The sequence below is a fragment of the Gossypium arboreum genome, chromosome 3 (genome assembly GCF_025698485.1).
Source record: "Gossypium arboreum isolate Shixiya-1 chromosome 3, ASM2569848v2, whole genome shotgun sequence".
Lineage (NCBI taxonomy): Eukaryota > Viridiplantae > Streptophyta > Magnoliopsida > Malvales > Malvaceae > Gossypium > Gossypium arboreum.
This window is the reverse complement of record NC_069072.1, coordinates 118,438,756-118,448,814: the sequence shown is the minus strand read 5'-3', so window position 1 is coordinate 118,448,814 and position 10,059 is coordinate 118,438,756. Positions and strand designations below refer to the sequence as shown.

Below are 10,059 nucleotides of genomic sequence, written 5' to 3'. Positions count from 1 at the left end.
TTACTCATAATTCATCAGTGGTGCAAACCAACCGATTTCCACCCTTTCAAAGATTCAGAATTACAAGCCTTAAGTCTATTCATATGGTACCACATAAAGTTTATAAGATTTTTAAAACGCATCTCTTTCACTTTATTCCTTTGTTATGGGAGAAGCGCATAGCCGTAAGCCATAAGTGTCCGACATGGATATATGCCATGTTTTTAAGTCATTATACACCTACACCCATATCCGAAAGTATTTCGGATACAAATGTCACACGCGGGCAATATAGAAAAAAATGAAAAGTTAGGATTACAAAGGAAAGTCTGTAAACATGTTGAGCAAGAGAAAATGCAGAGGGGCGAGGAAAGAAAAGAAAAGATTCAAGAGTAGACACATGCATACATATAGGAAAAAAAATTTGCGGGCAAAGAATTTCAATTATATATAAATATTCAAAACTGTAAGAGCTAATAGCCCCAAAGGAATTATCATATACATATAGAGCAAATTCAGTCATCTCTTTTCTTTTCATTTTTTTTTTCTTCTTTTTTATTGGGTTAGAAGGTCATTGAGATGATCTTATGTTGGTGGCAACTTTCATCTTCCATTTTTTTTCAACCTTAGCTAAGGTTTTTATTTGTTCTAATGTGTGTGTGTGCCAGTACCTCATTGTAATCTGCACAAATAATGGTCTAGTTGTAAGCATCCTTACCAAGCATTGACCGCACTTCCAAGATAGACCTTGGTGGCTCAAGGTCTTTTGCTGGGAGTGCATTGCCGACGAGCTGTTGCATCTGTGATGTGAAAGTATCATCCAGAATCTGCGAATTAACAACAGGGTACAATGTTAAAAACAGGCTAAACTGAAGAAGCTGTCTTGAGGATGTCACTGGTAAAATCAAGAAACGAAATAACCAACATCAAACATTTTAATATCCCAATAATCCGAGTCAAAATACCTTTATGATGCCGTGTTTTGAAAAACCTTGCATCAGCCTTTTGAAGTAAACAATATAGCTTCTTACCTAATCCTTTAGAATTTTCATTCTGATATTATGATTTCAACCCATCTATATTGTCTCATCAATCCAATGTTTTAACACTAATGATGGCTTATAAAAGAACAGCAGTAGCATGTTCCCAAAAAAAGTTTCATGCTTTATGGGTAAGATCACAAATATCAGAAAACAAACTAACCTAACCGAGAACCGACTAATCAGACCGTAAACGTAATTCGTCACTTCTTACTTCTCTAACTGAAACGAAAAAAGTCTTCCCCTTTCATTTTGGCTCTTCAAAACTAATTCAGTTAATCATTTATTAAGCTACACAAATGATTAGAGATAAAATTTTAGGACTCGTTTTCCTGAACAAGATGATCTCAAACATTAGTCTTCTTAGTTTGCCGATGCTCATGTATAAGCTTATTTACAAGATTAATCGATCATTTAAAGCTCGTTTAAACATCATTAGTGTTCGACAATAGTAAAGTAATAATACTCCTAAATTTATTATATCATTTGAATCATGTTTATTTTTAATCTGTTTGTGTATGATCTGTTTGTTGTTCACTAAGATGATGCAAATATTTGTAATCATGTTCATCTAAGAGATGCAAAGCTCAGTAAGTGTCCCATTGGTTAAACATTATAGTAACTAATTCAGGATCTTATTTTCAACAAGGAATGTTAGGCCTTTACTTACGGATACAGCAATTTGGGAAACTTTGTACCATGATCTATTTTCTTTCCGGTTTTCCAAGAAGCCAAGAACATCCTGCAATGGCAAAAAAAAAAATCATGTAATTTGTGCAAAATATTTGCTTGAATTGAAAATTTCAAACAATTTACAGCATCATTCACCTATAACTTACTTGTGCCATCCGATCCCAGTACCATCGGCAGATTGCAATGAAAACTTGAGTCTCAAAAACTGTATGAAGGTGATTTATTGTACTTCTCAGCAGTTCTTTTAACATCTGCATTCTGCCTCGAATATCAGACTCTCCCATAGTTTCTTTAGAATCTTGGAGAATCTTTTTCAATTTTTTCGAGTTCTGTAATTTGGTCTGGAGAAAAGAAGGAAATAAAAGAAAATTAATTTCACAGCATAACCAAAATATTTCTCAAAGAAGTTCATAATGATTGAATGAGAAACATCGAGTATATACTATTGACTGTATTGCTTCTATAATGATAAAATTTGACTGACTGATACAATCTTCAAATAAAATGATAGATCAACACATGTTCGGATTGAAATTGAAACTTTGAGAACATATAATATACACAGATGCATACAGTCTGCATAGAATGAAAGATATGTCTGTGTGTGAACGAAAGGTTGGGGGGGTGGGGAACTATATCCTCATCTATTTTCCCTTCAGGGGAAATTAAATTCCGAAAGGAACAGTGATTGCTGCTTTGGAAAATAAAAGCAGCCATTGATGTTGCTGATGCATCAAAACTTAATTTGATAGACAACCTGAGTCTGATAATATAGACACCCACAAATAAATTTATCCATCGATGTTATTTCTTGTTGAAGTCTAAGATTTTTGCTTATATAACAATTCATTTCAGCATTTAGACATGTATGACACTAATTCTTGGCCACTTTGTGAAAATGACACTCACATTCTTGGCAAGTTTTTCAACGACAGCCTGCAGGTATCCTCTAAACTTGGTTCTCAACATCACTGTCACCTCACTAAGATGCTCTCCAGGAGCCGTATTTCCACCTTCAGGGATGCAAGAACCCCATGACTTGAACTGGGTCTCTATCTTGGGACGTAGGACATCGAGCATCCTCTTCATAGAATTCAACAGCATACCCAGCTGAATGTAGCAATCAAGCTTTTAATCAAAAGACTCCATAGAGTATGCAAATCCAAGAGAGATGCTTGTTAGCTAAAATTCTATGGCTTACCTCATCAGGAACAGTATAGGAGCATACAGATCGTTTAGTAAGTTTCTGCATGTACTTAAGGCCGAATTTCTTTGGTGTCAAAATTTCCTTCAAAGGAGATACTACATCTACATACTGCTTATTGAGAGCCTCCACTATAGCTTTCTCAACATCTGAAATAGCCTGGTATAGAAACATAGCCCAAAGTGTATTACTTGTTAAACAAAAACTGTTTAAACAATTCATGACATGGATTAATAGATCACTTGAGCAAACTCCAAATCTCTTCCTCCCCCCCCCCAAAAAAAAAATAAAAAATAAAAAAAACAAGCTAGTATTTGGAGGAGAAGCATTGTAATATTTGATGCATGTTAACCTATAAGGTGAAATATAATGAGTAGATAATGTACATTTTCCAGCACAAAAATATACTCAGGCCACCGGCAGATGATGACTTCATAGTCACTCAATGTCTCCTTGAGTCGTTCATACATTTCATCAATAAAAGGAGTTGTAGAATGTTGTGTTCTAACTCCTGACCACTTAACCTGCAAGTATTCAGACAATGAAAAAACAATTCTGTGGAGACCAGTTTGATAAAATCTACAAGATTCTTCTAGAATAAAATACTTTAGGACTGTCTTCATTTTGCAGACTTCAATTTTAATCATATAAAAAGAATAAAGAGAATCATTACATGCTTAGAGAAGGTGACGATGATATGCTCTTCCTGACTAAAATCAATTAGGGCCCATATTATTAATGAGTTACAAAGCAGGAAATCTAGTTTAAAGAATGTACCGTTTCTAATTTACATGACTCAAGTAGAGACTGCTGCTTATCTTGAATCCATATCATGATGTACAAGTGGAACAACTCCTTTGCATCAACTCCACCTTTCACATGACTAGAAGAAAAATAAATAAAGTTCATGATAGTGCAAAGAGAAATTACTCAAAAGAATGGTTGTTACCAAAAAGTTACCTTATGTTCCAGCTGGCAAGATCTCGGTGGAAATCAGCAGTTTCGATAACAAGTTCTACCATAGGTGGTGAAGGGCCAGGTGGTGGGCATGCAAGAAGGAATGCACGTAATCTGTTGCAAAGTTCGGTGCTGTATATAGATGCTGACAGATTTGGTAAGTCTATAAAACTGCACAAAGAAGGAAGACAATTAAATGATGCAACTGCATATATGGGCCTATGAAATGTTTATACATGCATGATGATTTGCTGAAAACTTAAAAGTGTATCAACAATTTTGATACAAAACATTACTGCTAACTGCATATATGAATGAAAATTTACTTTGTGAGCAAGCAAAAACAAATCAAACAACAAAAGGAAGAACATACGTGGGAAGTATATGTTGATTGTGAATCTTAATATCTGTTAATATCTCATTCTTAATGTTCCTGCAAAGACATGTCATCTTCTGATAAGCAATAGACATTGCAACAGTTTCCATAAAATTGGGCTCATTGTTGGTGGTAACAAATTCATCAGTCTCAGCCAAGTGCCTTCTAGATCTTTTCCTTGCAGCAGCCTGTGTAAATATGGATATTTAGAAAGTAGAGGCAAGGCATGTAGAAAGATAGGTATATCATTAGAGAAATTAAATTCTCAAACCTGGAAATAATGACACAGATTTGTTTGTGCTTCTGGAGACAATACGTCATGTAGAAGCATATAAAGATTAATTGCAGGTTCCAGTGCGGGTGCTACAAGTCCTGTTGCAGGCTCGAACACATCCATAATGCCTGAGAATGATGATTCGTCAAGTGATTTGTAGTTCTCGAAAACCAGAGAAAGAATCTGCTTGATTTGATCTTTGGTTTCTCCCAAAATTCGGTTCTGGTGAAGCAGCAAACAATCATCTGTTTTATTAAACAAAGGAAAAAACTATTAGAAATTATAAACAAAAAGTGGAACACATAGTACCTCTTGATGGCTCAATGCTCTTTTGTTGTGGCCTTTCATAGCAACAGGCATTAACAATTCATGCACCAAACCAAGGCAATCAGCAGTAGGTGTGGCCACATCCATTACATAGGAAAGATACCTGTAAAAAATGTACAGATGCCAAACCTAAAAACATTGACCAAAACAGTAACTTTCTAAAATATGAATTGCAACTCTCAACAAAAAAGGTAAAGAAAAAAAAAAACAAATTTCAATTACCTTAGCTTGGTGTAGACATCAGAAACTCCGTAATACGAGGCAAACTCTGTTAATAGCCATTTCCATGACCCATATAACTGTAAGTTCCTCTGCTGGAATTGTTGAACCTTCATCGCAACTTCCAAGACAAGGTCATAAGCAACTGTTTCAGCAACAGAACCACACTAGAAAAAGAAAGAATGCAATTAATATCACAAAACTATTTCAGAATTAATCCAATTTTTTTTATATTAAACAAAAAAAATGAAAGACGATAATACCAAATTGAAAGCAAAACAAATGGACTGAACCTTCATTCTCCAAAATATGAGCTACAGAATTATGATTTAAAATTTTAAGCTAATCACAACTAGTTCACCTTGTGATGACTATTATCATCTGAACTTGTTAAGTAGTTTATACAGAGTTGAAGCTTGCCTACAGGTTCATGCTCTGGCTCACGGTAAATAGACCACCACTGCAACTTGTCAGTCTGCATTCAACTTTTGCATGAGCATTATTAAATCAACTAAAATTACAAATTAAGTAGAACTAATAGTATTTTCGAACAATACTGCGTCTTCAACAATAGTAGCCACTTGCACAAGGATGTGACCCAAATGCTTCCCCTTGGAGTCCTGAACTTCGACAATTAGATCATCTGCCAAACTATCTGGAAAGCTGCAAAATGTATCAGTTCCTGTCTTGTCAGTAACAGTCTTAAGAGAAATTTAGAGATGAAAGCAAGATAGGTGGGGAACAGTTACATACAAGATGTGTGTTTCACCAGATCCCGGTTGGATTCTTATGTTGTTTTCTTCAGCTGAGCTTTTCAGTCTCAGCATGCACACATATGTTTCTAATGACATGTATGGACAGAGGAAATCATGTTGGAAAGTTAAAGAGTAAGTTGGCTAATTCATAATTAAAAAAGAAGATAAATTGGAAGAAACAACTATCCAAGCAATACTATAGATAAGTTCAATCAAAATGTTTTAGTTACAAACAAGTAAATACAGAAGTCCTTAAAGCAATACTATGGATAAGTACAATCAAAATTTTTGAGTTACAAACAAGTAAATACAGAAGTCCTTAAAGCAATATACAATTCAAATGAAAAACCATATCTTTCAGAAAAAAAAATACCATGTGCAGTTGAATATTAAGGAGTTAGCATGTTTTGTGATTGCTGTAAATGATGTGGGCATCTATTGGCTTTAGCATAGTGAGTACGAGTACATCTAAGTCTGAGTCAACAGATAATATGAATAAATCCATTTAATCAGGATCCTATTTTGTGTAACCAGTAATGAGAAAACAAGGGATTTCAAAAGACAATACCTTGTATAACTTCATATGAGGATGAATTCTTGTGTGAACTTCTCACGCCAACTTTCAGCAGCCCAGTTGCTTGTTTTACATACCGAGTTCCAGCATGCATATATGCTAAACTTTTATGTGAGAAAGAACTATTTGGTAAATGAGGAGCAACTCGAATATTTTTAAGAGCCTGCCACCTTGAAGAAAGTATTGACTGAAAATTGGACAATTGATTCTGAATAGTCTTCAGCTTAGCTCTTGGAGCACTGAGACTAAGAGATGTCATACTACAGCCAGTTGGTGGATCCACAGTTGTTTTGACTTTGTGCACTGTGAGCAATGGAGTTATTAGGGATAACCAAGAGAAAATGACTCTAAAAAGCAAAATTTTCAAATCTGAGATAGAAAAATTACCTTGCACTTTCATCTTGCCAACAATTTTCGTAGGTTTTGGGGCAGCAGCCTCACTGGTAAAATCTAAAGTGGGTTTTTCCATCCGTTCCTCTTCCGATTGCAAAAGAATTTGTTGTAATCTACACAGCACATGCAAATTTTAAGGGAAGCAAGAGAAAAAATTAATGGGAATAGAGTGATAAAGCATACTCATTTACAAATCATAAACAATACCAAACATTCCAATATCAGTTAAGGAACCAAATTCAATTTCTTTAGATCATTTCCTTCTGAGAACTGGGTTTACTTTCATCAATTAACAGGCTAATGGAAAATGTAGTCATGTGTAAATTTTTATTTGATCGGACTACTAAACATTATGAAAACTTTTACCATTCAAAGTTCAGACCTGAAGTTAGAGACAGTGAACCAAGAAGCTACATGACATGCCTAACTCCAATTTAACTGTTTAGAAGAATGAAGTAAGAGAGTAGACTCACCCAAAAGTATCTCTTAAAAGAGCACATTCGTTTTCCAGAAACATAGGAGCTTCCATGCAACCCCTTGCCCAAGCATGAAGGCAACATGCATCGTAGGCAATTACAGCTTGCCAAGGTCCAAGACCACTGATTTTGATATGACAAACACTTAGAGCAGTTAGTGAACAGAATAAACTGCAGGAAGAAAGGTCAAGTGTTGTCATTGGGAACAACAGTGAGTCCATGTTGGTCTGAGATACCTCGCATGAAATGTTGGAATGCGAGCACTGCCTGATGACCGGTGGCAGATTCTGCACCAGCGCCACTTCATGGAACATATAGAATAAATAATATATTAATGTGCAACCTATCATATATGCTGTAGGGGAACAGATTGATGTGCTTTCAGATTAAGTGTTTTACAAGAAAAACCATTTCACAAACCTTACAAACTCATCAGATTTTCTGCTGCTCCTATTATGTTCTTTCTTAACTCTGGACATGGATTTGAATGCCTTGGGGTCATGTGTACCAGTTGCAGACCGGGTGCTTTGTATTTCACACGCTGGAACACAGTCAGTGTCTTGCTTAACTTTCTGTACTGAAATAGAAAATGGTGGTGCAGTTGGAACATCATCATGAGAGAACTTTTCATGGTGTAGCTTCCCAGAGTTCAAATCCTGCAAAATCCATCTCCGTGAGAGGAGAGTGTATAGTCAATAAGAACCACAGCAGGGACCAAATAATACAGAAGAGATTAATAATCAAACTGCCAAATGCATATATCCTTTATGTGCATGTATGCATAAATGTTCAAAATGAATTTTTAAATTTAGGTGTACATGTCCAAACTTCGTCTTAATTTACAAATTTTTGAAACCAAGATGTTCAGAGTTCCCCTTTACCTATAAAAACCACCAGTAATCTTGAGGGATTGCGCTAAAGGCATTCATGAAACCAAAGGTTCTACATGTACATGCTCCATCAGATGTCAGACAAGTGTAACAAGACTAGCTAAGGAAGTAGTAGTAAACATCTGAAGTCAGCAAGTATAGCTACTAATGATAGGCTGCCCTAATCCACCAAAGATAAGCATCAGTTCTCCTTTGCACCAAACATTAGCACACTCTAGAACTGATGTATAGCTAACATACTTAGTCTTTATATTCTTTCCTACTATGCCTGCACTTTTATTCAAGTGAATCCGTGAGCCCTGATTGATACTATAATATAAATATTACGGCCAATTACCTCTACCAAAATTAATATGTTACAATATCGAGATGGCATCAAAATAAAGAATTGTGCCTCGAACTCTCAATCTGGAAAACAATCAAAACAACTCAAACCAAAGTTTTAGTAAAATAAACCTTATCAGCAGCACTTTCAACATTGATCCGAGAAGGCACACTCGAAGCATACCCTTCAGAAACACATGCTTTACTCCGTGAGATTCTACCATTAATGCGCCCCACTTGTGCAATCGAAAACTCAGAACTACTAGCCGAATCCGAAGACTTGTCCTCTTCTGTAAAACCATCTCTTCCAACAGGAAATCTCCCATTCCCCTTCAGTAACCTATCACCAAGATTCCCTCTTCTCCCTCCCATTATAGTCCCCATAGACGAACTAACATCTGAATATATATAATCACTGGAAGTGGCATATAGAGGCTGCCTTTGGGCCTGGTTTCCATATCTATGAGCAGTTCCACTTCCATTAGTAATTTGTTGATCTTCTGGAGAAAAATCAAGAGAATGCCTCCCTCCATAAACAGTATCTTCCTCCGAGTCACTAGTCACGTCATTTTCAGAAGCGGGGGAAATGTCATAGTCAACGTCACCGGTTAAAGTGGTGGAAGTCACCGGGATTGCCGTTTCCAGCAAGTGGCCGCTTCTGAATTTACCCGGCGGTGGTAAGCCGAAATTCCGGCCTCCAGCACGGATGTTGGTAATTTGATCAACTCGAGGCCTTAAGCTAGAATGTGATTGAATTTCCTTCGGCTAAAACGAAAAAGAAAATGAGATTTCCTAATAATGAAATGGAATTCGGAAAAAAAAAAAAAGAGAGAAAGAAAGAAAAAACTCTCACTCCTTGAACCCATTTGAGGGCATTGCTGTCAAGTCCTTCAGTGAACATGTTCTTGGTTCTGTCTTTTAAATCCTACCTGAACCAAAATTGTCAAAATCTCTTGTAAGAATAAATCAGTAACTAAAAAAGTAAAATAAGAAAACTTATGAACAACGACGTATGAAATGAAACAACAAAGAAAATATGTTCAGAATTTCATATCAGAGAAAGCTTAAGCTAAAAGAAAAAGACAGAGAGAGTTCAGTGAAGAAATCAACTTTAGAATATAGTACTTTTACAGTAAACCAGATTTAGAAGCTAAAAAAGGAGTTTGAGAAGCATTGTTCGGCTCTGTATCGGAAAAATAATAGAGGATTGAAATCCAAAGCTTCCCTCGGCATCTAATTTATGGGGTTTTTCGTTTTCCATTAAAGGTACGGTTTCCTTATGCCGGTTCAATTGTAGACGACTTCGTTTACATAGAATTTAAATAGAAAAACGTAACGGCTGAATTTACGTGGCAAATACAAACTCCGTTATTTTATTTCTTAGTTGTGTAAATTCAACAGCTAGTGGTCTAACTTTCATAAGTTTTCAATGTTAGCACCAAAATAAAAAAATTTACATTTTAGGCCCTTCTATTAACAATCATTTTCATTTTGGTCACTTGCTGATGTTCATTTTAATTACCTAAATTTAGTAAGTTTTACTTGAATTTTATAGTAAAATCTTGAATTTTTTAACGA

The 10,059-nt window shown here is 35.6% G+C and overlaps 1 protein-coding gene across 4 annotated transcripts; it reads right to left on the bottom strand.

Annotated features, from left to right (window-relative positions):
* Nucleotides 1-402: 402 nt before the first annotated feature.
* LOC108474395 (uncharacterized) lies at nucleotides 403-9,813 on the bottom strand. 4 transcript variants are annotated; one of them, XM_053025826.1, is made up of 23 exons: nucleotides 9,607-9,813; nucleotides 9,335-9,410; nucleotides 8,614-9,246; nucleotides 7,688-7,923; nucleotides 7,504-7,554; nucleotides 7,265-7,390; nucleotides 6,786-6,904; nucleotides 6,393-6,701; nucleotides 5,823-5,910; nucleotides 5,627-5,732; nucleotides 5,431-5,544; nucleotides 5,073-5,236; nucleotides 4,833-4,953; nucleotides 4,521-4,745; nucleotides 4,247-4,437; nucleotides 3,877-4,044; nucleotides 3,694-3,799; nucleotides 3,303-3,440; nucleotides 2,914-3,075; nucleotides 2,622-2,822; nucleotides 1,859-2,053; nucleotides 1,718-1,761; nucleotides 403-806 (listed from the first exon to the last, which is right to left on the bottom strand). In XM_053025826.1, coding segments are annotated over exons 2-23 (3,546 nt in total). In that variant the 5' UTR covers nucleotides 9,383-9,410; nucleotides 9,607-9,813; the 3' UTR covers nucleotides 403-805. The 4 variants fall into 4 exon arrangements, with proteins under 4 accessions (XP_052881786.1, XP_052881785.1, XP_017631794.1 ...); XM_053025825.1 differs by having other exon boundaries at nucleotides 1,690-1,761; nucleotides 9,592-9,812; XM_017776305.2 differs by having other exon boundaries at nucleotides 1,690-1,761; nucleotides 9,607-9,812.
* Nucleotides 9,814-10,059: the final 246 nt, after the last annotated feature.